Source organism: Lepidothrix coronata, unplaced genomic scaffold (assembly GCF_001604755.1).
Source record: "Lepidothrix coronata isolate B3197 unplaced genomic scaffold, Lepidothrix_coronata-1.0 Scaffold7, whole genome shotgun sequence".
Classification (NCBI taxonomy): Eukaryota; Metazoa; Chordata; class Aves; order Passeriformes; family Pipridae; genus Lepidothrix; species Lepidothrix coronata.
The window spans coordinates 4,411,410-4,433,041 of NW_016690187.1; the positions used below are offsets into that span (position 1 = coordinate 4,411,410).

At 45.7% G+C, this 21,632-nt stretch overlaps 1 protein-coding gene across 1 annotated transcript in view; it reads right to left on the minus strand.

Annotated features, from left to right (window-relative positions):
• Positions 1-15,549: 15,549 nt before the first annotated feature.
• The window catches only part of PARD3B (par-3 family cell polarity regulator beta), a 400,197-nt gene continuing 394,114 nt past the window's right edge, over positions 15,550-21,632 (minus strand). Inside the window, exon 23 of the mRNA XM_017837617.1 lies at positions 15,550-20,211. Within this exon, the coding sequence (XP_017693106.1) occupies positions 19,857-20,211 (355 nt within the window). The 3' untranslated portion in view covers positions 15,550-19,856. The remainder of the gene's footprint in view (positions 20,212-21,632) is intronic.

A 21,632-nucleotide genomic window follows, 5' to 3' on the forward strand; every position in this document is an offset into this window, starting at 1 on the left:
CTTGGCCTGGCTGGGTGCAGATAGTAAAGTGCTGCGCCACTAATATGGCTGCAGGCCTTGTGCCAAGATGCCAAGGAGGAGTTTTGGCAGGTGAATAAAGTTTTCTTATCTCCTATGACCACCTGTTGTGGTCCAATTAGCAGTGGACAGCAGAGCATGTTTTCCTTATGTAACCAATGTATGTGAACAAGAAGTTAAGCGTCATTACCACTATATAATCTGTCTTTCTCCTAATAAATCCGACATTTTGCCGATCATATTGGTCTGTGTGCAATTCTGTCCGAGCCCCTCCGCCGATAAGAGACAGTTCTTGCCTCAAACAGTTTACAATCTGAAGAGACAAAGCAGACAAAAACCAAGAGCCAGATACAACATGGATGACAAGCCTGTGGATTACTTTTGCATTTAGTTAAGTTGTAAACTGTTGAGGGAGAGATTGCCTTTTGACTATGTCTGTGAAATATCAGAGGTAGGAACTTCTGATGTTGCTGGATACCCAGCTGTTTGGAGATGGGTTTTTAACATAGAACACTTAGGTGAGGATGTCCCAGAAAGTCAGTGATTCCTAAGGGCACCACTGCTTTTCACTTGATGTTACCTAGCATAAGTCAGTGATCTCAAAAAGCAATCTCACAACAGAAAAAGCCAGGTATAATCTGCTAATAAAAGACAGATGAGAATAGATCTAGAGGATCCCAGCTGATAGCTGGAAGCCAGGCTGAGCTGTTTTCATTATAGCCAAGCACTCCTGTGTTTTGAGAACATTTCAGAGCATGTTTGGCACAGAACTTATGTACATGCTTACCTTCCTAAAAATTTCTTAGTGGTGCTATGATGTTATTGGAGACAGCTCTGCTGGATGTATCAGCCTGAAGATCATCTTCATAATTCTCCCTTTGACATCTGTGCACATTTCAGGTCAGACCTCACATTCATGCTGCTTCCTAGACAAGAAATCTCTAATCTCATAGGAGCTCTACCCTGCTTCCTTTCCCTTTCTGTGAATGTTTTGAGTCACAGTCCTTTCTCTCTGGGGATGGGGCCGCTTCCTTATCATTGCAGAGTAGATCTTTTTCCCAAGGGGTGTCACCCCTCTCTCCTCAGGATCCTGCACAGAGACTCCATTGATTTTCTAGTGTAACTTCTCATGGAAATCAATGGTGCTGAGGCTGCTTTGCAGTCAATAGGGTGGCACTGAAGTCCATGCCTCAAATAACTGCACTGGATGGTCCACCAGGGAACTGGGACCTGAAGAACAACAGTCAGGAAGCAGACCATTTTCTGGGCAGCTCCTACAGCAGGGCAGTGTTTTCACTCTGTGCTCAGCTGCCTTCACAGGACCTTAGGAGCATGTGGCCCTCTGCAAATTCAAAGTGTGCTTTTCAGAAGTTCAAACTTACGGCTTACCAGCAAGAATTTGCTTAAGTAAAAAATGCACTAGAATAACTATTATCAGGCACTCCAAACTGAGGGGTGGGCTTGTGGCCATGCTGCTTCAGATTTGGAGAATCAGTAGGTTCTTTTGGTCTTTCTGAGCCAGACAAGTGACCCAAGACCCACCCCGGTGTAACCCTGTGGGGTACCCGACCTTTTCTACGGCAGTACTAGACCTTTACTATACTTTGTTTCATTTCCACGTTAGCAAAGTGGGACTGCTAATATCTTTTCTCTCCCATCCCTTGTCTGACTTCTCTGCTCGATGTTGCACTCCTGAATAGTCTCTCCCCATGCACAGCACAGAGGGTCCAGTGGCTACTGTAATACAAACAATCCCCAGTTGCAGGTTTTTCTTTTTCCTCCTCAGTGTGCTACATTTATCAGCATCAACCATGAGCCCAGCACTGTCAGGCTTTCCCTTGCTCTCAGCACCTCAGAGCATTTGGGTTCACAAATCTTGCTATTAATAATACATTGTGCAAAGTTGGTACAGAGCTCAAAGTTTTCCATGTGTGTGCTGCAGTTTGATTGTAACTGTGGGTATCATTATCATCAAAGAGACTGAGGAATGGCAGCTTTTAGTTAAACAAATGGAAAGCTGTATTTAGTCTCTTTTGCCACATTGTGATAGGAAAGAATAAAGGCTTTTAAATATATTTTACAGCTGCCATTTCTTAGGTTTTTCTGCCTTACAATAGTCTTCGTGATTCTGACTGGGAAGTTGTTGCAAAAGCTTTTTGTTTTTAATCCTCCTATTGAATTAATACATATTAATTGTCTCATTCCTGAGTTTTTTGTTGTGGTTGGAATTTCAGACTGGGGGGGGGAGGAGGAGGAGGGACGAACTGTAAAGCATCAACAGCTGAGAGAGGATGATGCCCTGGGTGTGCAATGAGGGAGGAGGCTTAGATAACACACTGCTAGCAGAGTGTGAAGAAGAAGAGATGTCTCCCTAGAAAGTGAGAAGACAATCGGCAGAGGAGCCCGGGGCTCTTTGTGTGGAGCAGGGCAGAGGCAGAGCTGGAAAGGGGGAGCTGAAAGAGCTCAGCAGGGAAGCCAGGTGGGAGCAGGGACAATGCTAGAAAGGAGCAGCATGAAAGCATAGTCTTTGATGAGAAATAAGACCTGGACTTGTCATACTGTGGCCACCAGAAATTAATGTCAGTGAAGCAATTAGTTCTGTGAACACTGGGACAAATGAATGCTGCTTTCCTAGAGGTGCTTGGCATGTGGTTGGATCCACGGATGTTTAATAAAAGTTGAACTCAGGTTTTTGCTGATGCGATGGCACTAACATGGTCCCTCTGTCCTACCTCCCCTGCTCTTTTTACAAATCTTGCAGGAGACTTGTATTTCTGATGAAATTGCCCAGTTGTTCAAAAGTTGCTGTGGCAGCAGCAGAGAAACACATGGTCATATACTATATATAAGCCTCTTCCTTACACACTTAAGCTAAAAGTATATATGTATATCCTAGTGCTTGCAACACAGTGCTATCCCAAAGGGCTACTTGTAGTTTAGGAAAGCCATAGTGGTTGCAGTTACCCCATTTTACGTGACACGACACAGAAATACTAGACCAATTCCAGGCAGAGCAGAGGTCCCCATGCTCCTCACCACCACTCACCTTGTTCCTCTGTGCTCTAAGAAACATTTTGACCTCTCACCTGCTGAAAACACGAAAGCAGTGGCTTTCTCTTCCAAGTGCTATAAGACATTTGGACCAAAGATGCCCAAAAAAGTCCATGTGAGCTCCCTTCTTCTCTCAGCTCAGTCCCACAGTCCCATGCGCACTAGGTCCTGGGGGGCTGTCACCCAGCAGAGACTGGTTACAGTGCTGATGCCAAACAGAAGGTGAGCAGCAAAGAAGCCCCATCTGTTAAACACATGAAAGGTGAATTGACATGAGCTCAAGCCAAGTACTGAAATGTAGCTGTGAATTTGAAAGCTTTGTTCCAAAGAAACAAAGTCCCACTTTAAAATAAGTCCAAAAAGTCCCATCCTGCTTCCACTGAAGTCAATGGCAAAATTCCCACTGGTTTAACCAGGAACAGAATCAGGCCGTTCCTAGACAGATTTACAGCCAACACATGCTGTAACGCTTGCATACTGCATGTGCTTACTTCTATTTCCAGTCATGTTAAAAAATTATAGCAAATGCCTATGGATTTGTGCATATGAGTTATTGTGCTGCTAATGAGAGGAAGAATTACCAGAACATGGTTTAGATGGTCATCCTTTGCCAGCACAGATGAAATTGCTGGGTCATTCACTAGCCTCGTATTGCTGTTTATCCCATTAGCATTTCCATTAGAATTATTGCAAAATGTAACTCTGTTTCTTTTTTCGGTTTTTTTTGGTGGATGTGGGGAGGGACTGTGTTTGTAATTAGTGCTCCTAAGGAACTGGAACCTAAGCTGAAGGCACACTCTTGTGCCACACTGCAGCCACTAATGGGACAGTCCTCTGACAGGAACACTTCTGCTTAACTGGAGCAGTAGGAGAAGTTCAAGGTATAGAAACAAACAGAAACAACTTCTTACAGCTGAAGGCCTCTACACATACTACATATAATGCACACATGCTCATGCATTAGAAAACTTCGCCTAATTCTTTCCCACATGCTCCTTGCTTTGGGCAGCTGAGTCCGTCCCTCTTAAATGTTAAGAAGTTTGCAGTCTAAACATCACACAGATCTTGTTTTTCAAAAATGCTGCTTGCAATGAGTGGGTTTCTCAGAAGCTGCTGTTTGCCAGTCCCTTTGATAACTAGGCCTCATGTTCTTTGCAGCTATCATTACAAAAAAAAAAGAAGAAAATCATTGCATGGCTGAAGCCTCCCTCCCCTCACTCCTCCCACTCAGAAAAAAACACCATCTATTGTTTTCCTATAATTGATCAAGCATAAACATTCAGCTCTACAGTTTTATGACTAATCGCTCTACTTCTAAGACACGTGTTCGCAGCTATGCAAGGCACCAGCTGCTGTCATTCCAATGGATATTAATTTATATTGTCTCCCACTCCCGTCCTCCCTGTGAGGATGCACAAAGGGAGTGGGGTGGTGGCGGGCGCTTTAGATGAAGACATCTGCTTGAAAGGCAGACAGTAGCCGTGCTGCTGAGATTGCACCTGGACTTTCACTGGAAAATCAGACACACTAGTTGCTTCCTGGCACTCCAGGCTTCAGTAATCACACAGGGTTTTGACTACAGTTATTTACTTATTTACCTCTCTCCAAGGGAAATGAAATGTCTGGACAGAGGGAGTGAAGAAGCTTTCAGGAGCAAAACAAAGCTGATTGAAATAAAATATCACAAACGTGTGGTGCAGCAGCAGGTGGGTGAGGAGAGGGAAAGCTGAAGTCTCTAATTTTGTCCCCTGCAAAGGTTCTTTCATGATGGTTGGCTATGCTGAGCTCCTCTCTGGAGAAGCTAGCAACTGCCTGGGCTTCTGTGCAGGATGAACCTCCTACCTGTAGCCTTGGGAGGAGGACGTGGAGAAGAGGAAAGAGGACTTGTTGATTGTCCTTCTGTGACATCTCACAGACACAGACAGAGCTCAACATTGGTGGCTTGAGCTGGTGACCCTGCTGCAGCATACAAAGTTCGTCTCTCTCTCACCCCACAGTCATCTCCCAATAATCAAACTTAAAAGCATCACACACAAATTCATGAACTCTCGCTATCTGCAGTGTGATGGCCACAGCCCTGCACACAGTGGGCACATGGGAGGCTCGCAAACCACTATGGAGTCTGCCACAGACCTCCTCTGGGATTGCTGTGAGCTGCTTCTCCTTCAAATGGCACCCCGGGGTAAAGGCCTGTGCACAGGGACATACCTAGACAGCCTGTTCTGCTAAGCATTCAGATGCTATCTCCCAGATAAAACAAAGCTGAGGGCTTGACTATAAGGGATATGAAAGATTTCTTTCTCCTAAGAACAGGGCTGTTTACCGATCCCTTCGTGTTTGCCAATCAAAGACCAATGTAACTGGGGTCACATTACACTGTGGCTGTCAGCTATAAGTGCATACTGTGTTTTTCATGTCCCATCCTGGTCTGCCGTGTTGTGTTGCTGTTTCACCCACAGAGGCAGCACTTGAAGACTTTTCCTTATTATTTGCCTTGTGATTTTGCTTTGAAGCCCTGATCCAGGCTTGGATCTGGTGATATCACATCCCATGCAAATGACTAGTGAAAAGTTTACTAAGCAAAGAAGATGGTTAAGCAGCTGTTCTGTGGCATTTAATTACACCAGTAAAGAGCTGCGGGGCCGTAGTGTGCAGTTCAGATGTGAGGTGCTGTTTGCCCACACTTCCTGCAGTAATTTTTCAAAATAAAGAACTCAGCTCAAACTGGAGACATATTTCACTCCTTTTAAGACATGGACAGACATGAAAGTTTGGCATTCTTTTTTTTGCAGTGTCTGAGCTAGCTGGGTTTCTGAGACAAATCTAAAAATCCTTTTTTGTTATTACATTACATGCCTGAATTCCCACTGCTGTATACCACATGAAGTCACTTACCCTCTGCGAGTTGGTATAAAATACTTTTTCTGGTGCAGAATTCATATCTAGGCATGCTTTTGTTTTGACCAAGGTAAATGAGAATGTGTGTGTGACATCTTTCTTCCCTGTTTTTTTTTTTCATTAGCTTCAGCTGAACCTATCGATTCTTTTGGTAATCACCTCAGAGCCTGTAGTTATGGGAGGTGACACAAGCATCTCTTTTTGCTCTGCAAAATTTGCTCCACTCCCTGAGCTCATGGTTTCACTCCTCTAGTCTCCCTGCAGGTCTCCAGAGATCTCTGCTTCCCCAGGGATGTGCTGGTTGTGAGGCACTAGCCATGTGAAATATTAGTGTCCCTCTACATACACACCTTTAAATAAGTCAAGGTATTTGGGATAAAAATGTTATTTTTGGCATCCCTGTTCCTTTGCCGCAGCCACTGCAAGGAAGAAGCTAAGAAGCACTGACCGTTGTGCCATTAGACAGTTTTGATTGACTAGTCCCACTAAAATATATGACTCCTCAAAAATTATGCTGGGAAGTAATATATTTTAACAGACGCTCACCACCCCCTTCTTTTCTATAAACAGAGAAGACAACTCGAAGGGGCAGGCTGCAGATGGTATTGTTTGTCTCTTAGTGACACTCGTATCCCAGGTTGAAGTTTCATGGGTAATTGTACCCAGGCCAGTGGTAAGTCAATATCTCTGATGTAGCATCCATTTAAGGGGCTGCTTTCTAGCTGCACTCTTAGGCAGAGACCTAAGGTCTCATGGCAGATCGGGGAAGAGTCATATCTTACAGTCTCATGTTCCCCAAAACTCTTCCACTGGATTTCCCAGTTCATTACCCACACTTTCTGTCAAGGTTGTCCAGATTCCTAAGAGCTCTGAGTCAGATAATATTGGAATGATTTACCGAGGGTGTGAGATGACAAACAGACTGTCAAACTTTTTCTTGTGGCCTTTGCCACTCAGACAGCTTGGAAAGAGCTTGGGGAATGAAAAAGGCTATGCTGTGAAGCATAGACAGCACAAACTTCCACTGCTCCAGCCTATTCCATCCGTATCTACACAGAAATCCTCACAGAGCATGCATACACTGAGGGGAGAAGCAGCGTTTTTTTTTTAATTTCATATTAGATAAACTCTTAGATGTAATCCAGGATCAAAATCTTAGAGTTTGCCCATACATTGCTCTGTTTACTGCACCCATGCAATACAACTCTATGTAGAAACCTGTATTTGAAACAACAGTTGTCTTTTTTTTGCTTACCTGCATTTTGGATGTTGTCAGAGATTTCTGTATGCAGCCAGTGCTCCCCTCCATGCAGGAGATAGCAGGGTCTCTCTCTTGAAAGGGTTAATTGTGTTGTGTTTGTAAAGATCCTGGAGAGCTCCAGTCTGCAAGTGCCAAATCATCTCTTTCTTGGTCTCGCTTCCAAGCGCTATGATTCTGTGGGCCAAATGCAACTTACTTTTACACATACTGTAGCTCAGTCCAAGGGAGAGTAAAAGTGCAGCTGAGATCTCCAAGCCCTTTTCTATACACACATGGTGCCTTCATGCTCTGGGGCTCTTCTGCAGGAGGGACTCACGTGGGTCAAACTATTGGGGCACCAAGGCTATGGGGACACCTGTTTTAGGAAGGCACAGAACATCTGTAAAACAGCTACACTAAACACTTTATCCAGCCTCCAGGGCCTCGTATCACAGAGGTGAAAGGGGAGAATTTCATCCTTCAGGGGACAAGAAAATCCCAAGTGCCCCTGACTATGGCCAGACTTCACAAGTGCCCAGGAGAAGTGGAATTGAAAAATGATCCTCTCTGCCCTTCCATCACTTTCCTGTCTTCCCACTGCTGCCAGCACCTCAGCATCTCTCCACTTGCACCATGGCAAGAGGGGTCACAAAGGACACAAGGAGCTCTTTCAGTGGCTTATCACAGGAGATGCAGATGAATAAGTGGCAGAAGTAGAGGGATGTGCTGCAATGGCCAGGACTGCAGGGCTCAGAGTGGACATGGACCTGCTGGAGCCAGGAGAGGTTAGGAGGCAGGACCTGCCCGGGGAGGTTCCCACATTGCTCTCTTGACAGGGGTGAAAGGCTGCAGAAAAGAAGAGTGGAGGGCTGGGATGGGGCCAGGCATGATGCTGCAGCAGGAACCTCCTCCTAGTCAGTGTTCAGCCATGTTAGCAGCTTGCATGCTTGACCCTGGCTGATCAAAGCCTCAATAGGACACTGCCTTCATCTTCCTGCCCTGTCATTGCCAGCAGGGGCATGAGTTATTTGTCTTTTGTGTGTGAGGCCCTCCTCCTGGGGACCTCATCTTCCCTCTAATCAAATAATCAGATGTGTTTATTGTTGTGGAAATCATGCCCTCCCCTGAAATGCCTGGCCAGCAACAGCTTCCTGGCTTTGTCTGATGCCTGGATCCCACCTCTCTCCTGGTGTGGCCTTGGGGGGCTGCGTGGGGGCAGCCAGCTGCTTACACTCAGCTCAGGGAGCTGGTCCTCTGTTGTGCCTCTGAGGGAGAGGACTCCAGCAGACAGAAGTAAAAATGCACCCACACGAGGGTTCCTCTCTTCATGACCAACCTCTGCCAGGGGAGAAAATCAGCCACATCCCAACAGGAGGTTTCTATTTGGAGAAGATACTATGGCACTGGGACACATGAGCAAGGGAGAGGATAGTCACAACGATGGAGCTTCCCTTGTCTCTGCAGAACTGGCTGAGAAGCCTGAAGGCTCTCCTTGTCTAGCCACAGTGACTGTGGGGCATGACAAGCCAGCTGTGCACCACAGCCGGTCCTGCAGTGCCTCCTTGCCTTTCTGCAGCCCTGGCTTGGGGGACACTCTGCTGCAGGGCGCTGCTGCTAAACTGTCTCATCTCACAGGCTCTCCTGCTCAGCCAACAATGTTCTTAATTTGTTTGCTGACCCCCTTGCCCGCTAATACACGTTTCACAATCCATATTTTTAAACTCTGATCCCATATCCTCAGGAAAAGAAATGTCCTGACTGCACAGCACCAGTCTGAATTTTTTGGTTTCTTTTTTTTTTTTTTTTTTTTTTTTTTTTGAGTTCTTTTCCTGTGTTTACAGTCTCACAGTGCAACATTTATTAATCTGAGGATAAGGACGACTTAAAATATCTTGGATTGTGCAGGCTGACAGCAGGGGTAAAAGTAAACTGAGCCCATGCTCTGTGTAATAATCTGCCAGTTCTGGCAAAAACTGGCCAGGGCAGCCCTGTGGGGCCTGGGACTCCTGCAGGCTGGGACCCCCTGGCAACCGTGCTGCCCTCCCCTGCACACAGACCCTCTTGGACGTGGCGGGGGTCTGCATGTTTGTCTACCTGAAGCTGAATCACTGTATCTGGAGCCTGCCTGCCTTGCACTGGCACCCACTCAACGTGCCTGTCTGTGCTTTGGCCTATTTCATGTTTTCACCCCAATCAGTTTTCTGGCTTGTGAGCTGAGGCTCTGGCTATAGGAGGTGTGGGAGAAGGATAAGATGGAGGAGAAAGGAGCAGAGTGAACTAATTGGAAATTTGGGGTTCTTTTAATAAATAAGAGATTTCTTAAAATAAAAAGGCTTAGCAAATTAAAGCAGACAAGCAGGTTACTTGGCAGCTAGAGAATAAACCTGAACATCCTGGGCACACAAAGCATCAAAACATTCCCCACAGCAGAGAGCCCTGAGAGCTGCCCTCTGGGTTTGGTACCCTGACCCAGTCCAGTGAGGCTGTTAGTAAAGCCTGTTTTCATTCCTGCTTCTGAGAGCACATGGACATGCATGTGTGCCCGGGGCAGCATTGTCCCCAGGCTCTCTCAGGATGGGGCTGCTGATGGGTGTGTTGTTGGCTCTCTACACCTAAAGCACAAATCCAGCTGGACCCAACCTCATTGAAATCCATGAGAGAACAAGTGCCTCTTGTTCAGCATTAACATCCAAGAGGAGACATGTAACCAAACAGCCAAAACAAAAGCTGCACTCCTTGAAACACTGCCCCAAAGGCTGCCCGTGCGGGCCAAGGGCTCCTATTGTTCTCCCAGAGTCTGCAGGGCCAGGGAGGACCTGAAGCTCAGCTGGCAGACAGGCTCCTCTCTGAGGCTCAGGGAGCACCAGCCAAATACCACTGCTGCTGGCCAAACCCATGACTGATACAAACCGTGTTGCAGGGTGACGTGAATCATTTGCTGGCATCCCTGAGCCAGCCCCTTCCAGCAGGACAAAGAAGCCCAGAAAACCCACCATGACAGAGTGGAGGCTGTGACAGTGATCACCCCGACTCTGCTTTAGGACCTGCTGGCTGCCTCCTCACTGGCCCCTGTCCTGCTCTTATGGGAATCCTGGGGAGCAGCTGTCTGAGCTGAGGAAGCCCAAGCAGAACCTCAGCATGCTCTGCACAGCCGGGCCCATGACTGCGCTGCCTCCCTGGCACCCCATATTCCCAGACCATCGAGGTGATTGATGGGTGTGTTACCTCTAGTCTGCAAGGGGGAGAGGGTTCTCAGGGATCCCTGATGCCTCCATGTGTAAGTAATCCCAGGAAGGACAAAAAACACAACCTACGCAAACCCTCAAGTTTTCCCTTCCTTTCCTAATGCTAAACACAGAAGAAAGTCCACAGGCGAGAGTCTCAGGAATTCAAACTTGGTGAATGCTGTCTCTGCTCTCAGGAAACTTGGCCAGAAGTAAACGTGCAGAGGAATGTAAATGCTGCAGAAGACAGTGCTTGACTTTTCAAATCCAAGCCTCTAAATACACTGCACTCTGGCTGTAATTTAGTGTGCTTTTCTTTTCCTTTTCTGTTTTGCAGCAATGGCAGTCTAACCACACTCCAACTCATCCTCAGCCCCCAGCCTTGTTCCCCTCACTGCTCCATCCACTGTTGTGCCATCAAAGCAATTTAGGGGACTGAGCTGGGAAATGATCCGTGTCAAAAACAGCCCAGCAAAGAAAAAACAAGTCAGTCTTTTTTTTTTTTTTTCAATAGCAGCTCAGTTACCTTTGTCCTTTCACAGCAATGAAAATCCCTACAACTGGGAAAGGAGAAAGGACATGGGGATGTGATGGGATCAAGTGCTAGGAGGGAGGGATGGGGCAGGAGGGGTGGCCTGGCAGCACAACTGCATTAAATCTTTGTTGGACTGAGGCCTTATTGTCCTCTTGTTATATATAAGGAAAAATGACTGGCCTGGAGGGCTTATTTACAACAGAGGGAAGAGAGGAACAAAGAAGGAGGGAAGCAAGGAAAGACATTCTCCATGGTCAGGAGGATGTGTGCATGTGCCTCTGTGAACAGACCAGGAATACCCTTCTTGAACCTAACATTCCACTAACTGAATTAGTTGTGACTTACTTGGCAGAATTTGAATACAGAGATGGTAACTGAGTGTGGCTTAGAGTGCCTTTGATTTCCTCTTCTTGCCAAAATAACCAGTAGGCTGTCAGGCAGCAACCTTAGATTCACACAGTCTTAGAGCAGCCTCATGTCTGCTCTAACTTATGCTCTGGTTTCAGTCTCCCAAGAGGTGCCACCCGCCCTTCCCATCCTGGCCATGCCAGTGAGTGCGCTGCCGTTACACCACGGCCCCAGTGCCTGCCCAGGAGTGCTCACCACTGCAGCAGCCTTGCAAATCCTTTCCACAGCTGGGGCAGGGACCTCCCTGCAAACTCAGCCCACCTCTGCAAATTGTCACTTACAGGAATGCAGGCACTGGAGTGACATGCAGCACGTGGAAATGCTGCTCTGTCTGGAAATTTCCTCCTCGCTTTGCTGTGCGTGGCTCAGTGGGTCTGTACATTCATCCACTCACGAACCAGCTGGTCGCTGTTTATATCGCTTTTCTCACGTGGATGCATTGCTGTACCTGCTGACTCCTTCAGAGAGAGGGAATGGCTAGAAATAAGTTAGAAAAGTAACCTTTTAGATCAAAAGCTGCTATATATACATGCATGTATGCATGTGCATATCTATACTTAGGAGGAAGGAAAGGCTGGTTTATTTATTTTTATTTACTTATGAACTAGTTTCTTCACATTTGCTCTATTTTTTATTCTTTTTTTCATTCCTAGAAAAATTATGGCAGATGAAACCTCTTAAAATTGTAGCTTGCTAGTTTGAAAATCTAGGCTGCAATTTTTTTTTTTCCTTTGTACTCTGGATTGAAGGATGTGATGTATGAAAACTCCAGTTTAACAGAGCCTAGAGATTAAATCAGATTGTGTAGGTAAGGTTTTGGCAGAGAAGCAGGTACTTCTTCCTAACCAGTATCATGAATTCAGAGAAGAATGGGGTAGGTTTTAATATAAGTTTATTTTTCTTGCAATGAATTTTAATTACAGTTTTCATGACTGCTTCTGTGATTCATAAGAGAAAATTAAAAACCTACACCTTGAAACTTATACGACAAAGCTGCTAACATCTCGCAGCTCCTGGCATTATCTTGGAGAACCCTTCAGTCCTGTTTCTATGCCACATTGTTTTCCACACAAAATGTATTTTAAATATAAAACACTGAATGTTCATTCCTTCTTTATATCATTTTTATTCATTATGTGCTGGAGGCAAAGGGCATGTTTTTATATGGAATCCTCATTGAATGTCTTATTTTGCAATTTTACTCTACTGTACATATTTCCCAATAAATTATTTTCTTTCATATGCAGATATTCTCCTGGAAAAGTGAAGCAGGGCTGTTTCCTCTGGACAGAAGTTTTTCTTTGCCATGAGTACAGCCAAGTCGTCTGGCTTGGGTTAGTTTGTCAGGCATATTTTGGGAACGGTTTGAGAATTAATTCTGTTTTAAAGACTATAATCACCTTTTTGGCTCTTGAAAGTGGTTCAGGATTTTTGTGCAAGACCAGCAGTAAAACAGCTCTTGCACATGTCAGAGGCTTGTTCTAGACAAGCAGAAAGATGGTGGAGATAAAATCTGTATCTTTTTGCAATCTGTATCCACAAAGCAACTGATTCAAAAGTGGCTGCAGCTTGTCCCTGAATGTAAGGAAGGCACAGTCCCGGCCTGCACTGTGCAAATGCTGGCCCTGGGGGCCACGTGTCTTGACTCTGTATCGCTTTCAGGTGCCAGTAAAATTACTGGTGTTGGTTACCTATGCTCACAGTTGGTGCAAGGCTTCTCAGAGGTGAAGGCAAAAGTTGTGTCTGGAGGTCAGCGTGGCTTTGGGGACATCAGAGATCAGGGGGAACCATGGATGAAAGAGGCAGTTAGGAAATGAGACTTTGTAGTGTCGGTGGTACCCAGGGAGGTGAAGGGAGGTGTGTGCAGAGCAGGTTGTGAGATCGGGGTGCCAAGATGTGATCTAGGGGAGGGGGCAGTGATGTGTGATGGGTGTCTCTCTCCCCATACTGGTTGATGGGTTTCCTCACAATTCCTACTTGCCTGTCTGCTTCCTCCCTCAGGCATGGGTAGCTTTGTGCTGCAAACTGGTTTTGACCCTGGACACATTGGAGGGGTGTCACAAGTCTCGGCTGCAAAATGGAAATTGGGGAGCAGCAGTCAGTGTATGACAAAGTGCCACCTTCCTTGTTGGTCTGTGAATTTCACACATCCAGACAATCCCTTCTTCTCCCCACCACTTATTTCCTGTTCAGGTCTGATGCCCTCCCCAGCCTCCCTTCCCCTTTCCAACCTATTTTAATTTCTCATCCCTTTTCCTTTGCTCTAGTTGCCTCTCCTTGTCACTTCCCACTCTCCTCCCCCTCACCTCTCCTTCCCCATTCCCAGAGCAATCCCGTCTCTCTGGTTGCCTGTGTCAGACATTCTCTTCCAACCCTTTGGGAAAACCATCAGCCAAGATGGCCTCCCTGGAGCAGATCCTGTGCTTGGGAATTAGGATCCCTTCTCAGTCTTACTTGTTTCCACACTTTCCCAGGCATGCCTCAGTGCCTCCTCACCATCTCTACAGGGATGAGCACACCAGGCGTAGGGAGTCTGAGCAACCTCCTCAGGAGGCCTCCAGAGCCTTTGAGCCAGAGGCCTTGGGGACTTATTAAAAGCCCTGAATGCCTCCTGGGAGGGTGCAGGAGCAGCTCAGCTCCGCTCCAGTCTTGGTAATGGTATTTTGCTTCTTGAAAGCCTCCCAAGCAGCACAGCTGCCATGTTCCTCACGCCTGAGAGGCTGCTGTGCTGTACTCTGGGTATTGCTCAACTGCTGCCACGTTGCAGCAGGTCACTGCACTTCTGCTGGGGTAATCCAGCTCTGAGACCCTCCATGTGGAAAGGCACTACCTCCCACTCTGCTCACAGCAGAACACAGGTCTCAGGAGGGTGCAGTCTTGTTCATTAAAATTAATTAACAATCAAATGGCTCCACATACTTCTTTACGCAGATAGAGCAGTGACTGCAAAATGGATTTTCATTTGAGCCCAGGTCCCAGGGAAGTGAGTGCTGTCATGGGGAAACCACGGGAGATCACTGCCAAGGCAGAAGGACCACCATCTGAAACTGTGGTCACTGAGTTTCTAGCTTCTAATACACTCCTACTTTATCTTTTGCTACTCTTTGTACAGCTCCAGCAGAAGAAAATGCAGGTATCATTTTTATTTGTCCAGTTTTTAGCTGTGTCCAGTTTTTAGCTTGCACTTGTGAGTGCAAGTTATGACCTGATAAATTCTAAATTGGCTTCTATGTGGATTATAATTTAATACATGCTAAAATTGACTGACTGTTGCCCCTGAACAGTTTTGGCCATAAATACCAAGACCTGCATTTAAAATGTTTTCGAGTGTAGTACACATGTATTTTTATTGACCCATTACTGCAATTTCAGTTATACCTTGTGCTGTAAACCTGCAAATTTCTGTCTCTGTTTAGTTCTTTCACTCTTTCCTTTTTCTTTGTAGTAAACTAAAATTTCCCTCTCAGAAAGGGTTCAGTCTTCTTTCTCCTTGTACTAATGACTTTTCACTTATCTGCTATTTTGAAAAGTACTCCATGTAACAAAACACTCTTGTCTGTATCTCAGTACAACCCATAGCTCTGATCCTACAAAGATTTATGCTTGTGCATAATCTGTGAAAAGTAGAGTCAACAGCTTCAATGAAATTACTTATGCACATCAAGTTACATACCTGTGCAAAACTTTCAAGGAGTCCTAAATCTCTGGCAAGGCGGTGCTGCAGCCATCCCAGCTGGCTGGACCTGCTACCTGGCTGCACAACACCTCGGCTGACACCAACGGGAACAGAAGAGCTCGATGTTGAGAGGATGTTTGGGGAGCTTTAGCAATGAACATGCAGCTGCCTAAGATGAAATTCTCCAAAATGTCAAGGGACTTCTCTCTCACTTCTCTTTTCATTCCTGGCTATGGAATCAGGATTCAGGCTCTACCACTGAAGACAATGAAAATTTGAGAGAGAATCAAGCTAAGCCCTGTGATGCATTTTTTTTCTACAAAGCAGTGCATGGCTGGTTTTTTTTTGTTTTTTTTTTTTTTTTTAAAAAGTTATCTTACCAATTTTGATGCAGCGTGGATTACACTTGATCTTCTAATATCAAATCGCATCCAGGGCTGTGCATGACTTTGTAGACACAAAAAAGAGAAAGACTCTACAAACAAATACATAATCATATATAGTCTTAAAGCCTTTATTTTAATGCAAAATAAAACAGGTAAAATTTATATAGCCATATGTAACAAAAGATCAAAATCTTTGACGTGGTACTAGAAAAAACCTCTCGAATTATGTGTCAAATTTCTCCCCCAAAACAATCACACGTGATTTTTAAATCAAGTTTCACTTATACATACAGGTATTGTCAGGATCACAAGCACCTCTCTCTCCCTCACAATAACAGAGTAGTTAGAAAGCCTTTTCTTCTATGCAGACATAGTGAATAGTGCTTCTGATTTTGCACATAAGGCTTAAGGACCCTGCAGAACAACTGTGATGAGGGCACAGGTGTGGGGCCCTTTGGAAGTGCAAAGCAGCCCCTGCTCAGAGCGGAGCGTCAGGTAGAGCAGTCGGTAGGATTCACTCACAGCACTAACTCTCTGATAAACAAATCTGTGATGGCTGGGAGGAGGAGGTAGCACAAGTCATCTGTAAAAAAATTAGGCAGCATGTGAAGCTATTTCTAGATCAGGAAGCTGGAGTGAATTGGAATTCAGGGCTGCATGCACTTTTTCAAGGCAGGAGCCTTTTTTTTTTTAATAGTTAGTTCTCCCTTTTTTTTCCCCCAAAAAGGGCAATTGATACTTCTTTATGCATAGGGGTGCCTAGAGACTTCTGCATCATAATATATCACAGTGGTAATGTTGACTTGCAGGCCAAGATTATGGCTCACTAGTGGGTGGTCACTCAGAAAATCCACAGGCTCTTTTTCTATCTCTTAATCTTTCAACTGCTGGGCCTGGCTGGCCTCATGCCAGAGCCAGAAATGCAGGCTGCACGCCACCAGCTCAGGAAATCAAAGCTTCCAGCTTCACATGAGCGCGGGCCTCTCTCCCTCTTGTCTTGACTCCTGTTCACACGCACACTTACAGCACGCTGCTCCTGTGGCAAACCCAGCTCTCCCTTCACACCCACTACGTCAGTAACTTTACTGCTGGACTGGCACATTTTGGATGAGGGAGTGTGAGGCAATTACGTGTCAAGAGCATTTCAGACTCATAATTTTCCCAAACATATGGACATATGGGGAAAAGAACAACTTGTTACTTAACGGCTCTTTTGGATTTTGCAAGTGTGTATTTTCAACCGTCAGTTGTAGCACCTCGTGAATTCTGCACGGTACATATTTTTCCACAATATGGTGCTAAAATCATACATTTTACACTGCAGAAAATCTGACTATATATACTGTAGTTACACATTATACTTTTGAAAATACCGTACCTCTACCAGATATTAAACCAGAAAACGGCAATTTTCTTCCAGAACAATGGCACCAGAGATTGATGAGATGCTCTGTAATACTTTTTGGTCTTGTTTCCCCAGCTAGGTCACACTGTTCTTCCTCCTTAGCTCCTTACCTGTAGGATGCCTCCATATATTATAGTTATAGCACTATTTTTTTCTTTTTTTTTTTATTGGAAGAAGCTCTCCACTGACTTCTGCTTACTGAGCAGAAGCATCATTTAATAACCTGTTGGGTAAGATTAACAGCTCAGAAGGTGTTCCTTTGATCTGTCTGCCTCAACCGAGTGGAGCCGATGCAGTCACAGAGAGCTCTTAAGGAAAGATTCGGGTTACGGGGAGACAATTGCACAGGTCCTTCAAAGGCTATAAATAACCCAGGAGCTGTTTTCATCCAGATTTTATTTGGCCCTGGTTCATGAAATACTGTAAATAAGTTCTGTTCACTGTGCTGCGATGCCATTTGAAGGGTTAGTTCAGAGTGATTTACAAAGGCAGTAGCTTATATTCAGAGCTGTTCTTAATTGTGGCCTGGCTTGATAAAGCCACTGTCGCAAACATATTAGTTTCTTTACAGCTGGATCAAACGTATCAGGGGTTATATTTCAAGGAGGGAAAGGAAAGTATTTTAATTTGTTTTTGCTTCACTTTCAACAGGCCTTTATAACACCAGCAGCTATCCTGCGGCTGCCAAGTCCTGGCTGAGTATCCTACAGCATTTAAAACTCTCTGAGAGAAGTACAAGGCTGTGTAAAGCACGTACATGACAGGCAGAGTTTCCTTGGGGAATCCGCCTTATTTATGGAGGGTACTGAGAGACATCCAGCTTTTCATCCAACACTCCCTCCAGAGGTTTTTCCCTCCTACATTACTAGGGAAGAGGGCAGAAAGAAATGGAACAAGAACCAAACGCACTTGCTTCATAATCGGTTGCATTCTTCTCCCTCTCCCACTCCCACCAAAGCTTCCTCCTGACTGGGTTTAAAACTGTGCCTGCCCCTACCCCAGGGAGTCCAGCCCTCTCTCTGAATCACGCTCCCCCCACTTGAAAGCTGTCTCCTCTCCCCTGCTTCCCAGCCTGGCTAGAGCCTGCTGGCCAGTCAGGCAGCTGCAAGTACTCCCCATGCCTCAGGGTTATGCCAGTCTCTCACCAGCATCAGCAGCAGAGAAGAAACGTGGGCTGGGATTAAACAGTGCTTCTCATTAGGGTCACTACCTGCTGGTGGGAGACACTCCTAGCAGGACAAACCTTCCTGGTGATATTTAATACCTGGGAAATTACCTATGTGATTTAATCTGTTGCATACCAAAGGTGTCAAAAAGACATCAAAGAAATCCTTATGCTTAATCCTTGGCCAGGTCACAGCCTTTTCCTGATGAGGAGAGGAGGTCTAATGGTTTAGTAACACTCCCAAAAGGCAGAAGTCGAGGAATTAAGGACACTTGGAAATAATATATTTCTAGGTCGCATGACTGCATGGTTTCCCTGTGACAAAATCCTTGAGACAGATCTCTAAGCACTCACAGCCCTCTTGGGCCAGGTTGCACGGGTCCCTGTGGCTGGGACATGCATTTCTGACCTCTTCCCAGGTTGGCTGTCTGCAGAGCAAGCTCAAGCTGTGTGGGGCAAAGAGTCAGGCATGTACGCCGATGCCCTGTCCCCCTACCTGGCTCTGCTGTGCTGCTGGCGCCCTCTCCCCACCCTCACCTTCTCTCTTCCTATGCACTGCTGCACATAGCTTGCTACAAACAGCTATTCTCTCCTCTTCCTGCTAGGCCCCAGGGTCTTGAAGGAGTTGCTTTTCTTGTATTTTCCTTCACCCCTTGCTGTGAAAAGCCCCTTCCCCCACTGACCTGATGGCTGCTGGCTGCAGGAACTCGTAGTTTGGCACTTGGCACAGCAGGGCCAGGCGTTGCCAGAGGTTGAGCTTCACTTGTGGACTGAGAGTGGCCCCACACCAATAGGTGCCTTCCCGTGCAGCAGGCAGCCAGGGCACAGCACGCTGCTGGCAGGCACTTCGCTGGAACACCAGCCAGAGAGGGCCGGGAAGGGGCTGCCCTGATGGAGCCAAGGCAGCACTTAGGATGCTTAAGATACAGTAACTTAAGATGAATTATGGAGTTCATGCCCACAGTCACCTCCTCAGCCACTTCTTACAGGCCAGCTCCACTGAAACCCCAAGAACAACACACAGGAGCTGAGGATCTTATCTCCAGGGTTTACATTTAAAGACTGCACACTACATAACTAACTAACATTCACAAGCACACACACACACACAGACACAGTTCTCAGGTGGCTGGCTGGCTGCCTGTCCTCTGTGAGCCTGCCCAAGCATAAAGAATAAAGCTTTTTGTCTTATTCCGAATGCATCAGGTGCAATAAGAGGAGACTCTTGATACACAAACTGCAAAAAATAAATGCTACAAGATAAATGCAGCCACCACCGAAAATAAAGAGGAAGACAGAGACCAGATGATAAACCTGGAACTGCAGCATCCTTAAAGCACAGAGCTGCTGGAATGTGGCCACTACCTCTGTGGTAGTCCCTTGTCAACTCATGATCACACACTGGATTACACAAGATCCCCAGCTCCACGTGAAGTCCATACTGCATGCTGTGTTCTCACTTTAAAGGCTCTACAACAGCGCTCTGAAGTAAACTCTGGTGACTCTGCTGCCCTTGCACAGACAGCTATGTACTGTATAGGTGTAACTGGATTCGGTAAATAGCCCTGAGGTGTATTTAGTGTTGTGTTTCATTTCCAGCAGCCACTTTCTATTTCTAAAGGGAATTAAAAAACACACAACTGTCTGGTACCTCACATACTCAAAACACTTCGTACCTCACGTGGCTTTTAGTTCGCCTGTTAGAAAGCACCTACGCTGAGCCCAGCTCAGTAAGAACGACTCCAGGTCTCGTGTGCCATTCTTACAGGCAGCTATGCTTGGGAACAACTCTACAGGGATGATGTCCGACGGGACTCGTCCTGGGCCGTGCTGGCGAGTCCAGTGCATGGCTATACAGCTGCAGTCATGGGATTCTTCTGCCTGGGATCCTGTTGCCTGTACTGGTACTGGTCTGGACTGGTCCCACGGTGTCGGACAATTTCATGATAAGCTGGTGCTCGGTGGGACTGAGGAGGGGAAGGTGGCACGTCCTGCCGGAGGGGTCCTTTATGCTGGTTTGTGACGGGCTGGGCTGGGTAATACTGGGGGTACCTCAATTCTGCCACTCTTGTGTCTGGCGCACGGATGTGGTTCCCCTTAGGTGGGTGGATTACAGGCTGTCCTCCTTGGTAGTAGGGAAGATCTCTCTCTTTGTATGTTACTCGTGGCCCTGTTAAATATTCTAGTGGCTCTGCAGGTCCACGCCTGAGGAGGAAAAAACATAATAAAGCACATAAAAAGGCAGTCTACTAGGCCAGTGATACATTATTGTACTTACAATCTATGTTTACTTTGGGAAAGGAAATGCCACCTCAAGCATGACAGGTCCCGATGAATCAAAAGAACTTCTGAAGGATAACAAGCCTCCCACCTGCACGCTACAAAAGTCAGTAACATGCAGGACACTGGAGGAAGGGTCCAGCGCACATCACAGCCCTTTTACAATGGGGGAGCACTGAAGCCCTTCAGCTCCCAAAGTCAGTCTCCTGTGATCCATTTGCCATAATGGAAACAAAGCTCCTTTAAACAATGCATGTTTGACTGAATCTTATCTAGCCTGAGGATAAACAGATGAATTGGGTCTGCAAGTCTGCAAATCCCATAAGCTTTACATGCACAAATATTCACACTTTCCAAGCCATTTCCCACTATTCTCTCCTAACATGTCAGACTGTAAAACTTTCCAAACACCATAGTTGGAAAAACTGGAACTCCTGGAAGAAACACTATAGATGTCAGGCTACAATACCTGTGTTTAATGGGCAAGCTGCCAATGAGGTTTCAAAAAACCTGTGATATAGAAGGCCTGCTATTACAACAGCCCTGTAACTTGTCTCCATCAGTATGGATCTGATAGCCTCTATTTCATGTGAAAAGCAACACGTGAACATGTCATCCCTGAGGATGTGCCATGGACCCCTCTCTGTATCTTAATTTCCTAATTTGCACTAATGAAGCATTGATATTTTTTACTAGTACAACTTAACTTATGATAGCTTTAAAATGGCAAAAATAATTGTTCTCACAGACATGTCACCAGAGCATCCCCAAAAGTTCAACTCAATTAGGAATTTTTGCCTGTCTGACTGCAAATGTCTTTGCACTTTGGGCAAAACCTCCCATTGAGAGCTGAAGGAGGACAACAGGGTTTTGACCTAAAACAGGGGCTGAAAGTATAAATCAATTACACCTGCTCTGTGCCTTTGGTACTAAACTCATCAACTGTTTAAATATTCTTTGCATATATTATGAAAAAAGTCATTCTGATACAGCAGATCAGGTGTTTAAATTTGTCAATGACTCTCTTGTTCACACAGAGATTTTACAAGCATGCTCCTCCTTTCTAATCTGGGCTCCCAGACTCCGCTGGAACCTGTTTAGCATGTAGTAAAACAAAACATGTGGTTTTCTGCTGCACTCATTTAAGCCCATGGGGTAAATCATGGACACAGGCAATGAACAAACATTATCTGCCTTGAAATGAACCTCCAATTCTCCTCCTGGAATAGCTTAATGCAAATGTTTCCTGTTTAAAATCGAAAGAGCAAAAGGAAGCATTCCAGGCCTTGGACTTTTAGGACTCTATGCTCCCCAGAGACTTTCTGCTTTAAAAACAGAACATTATA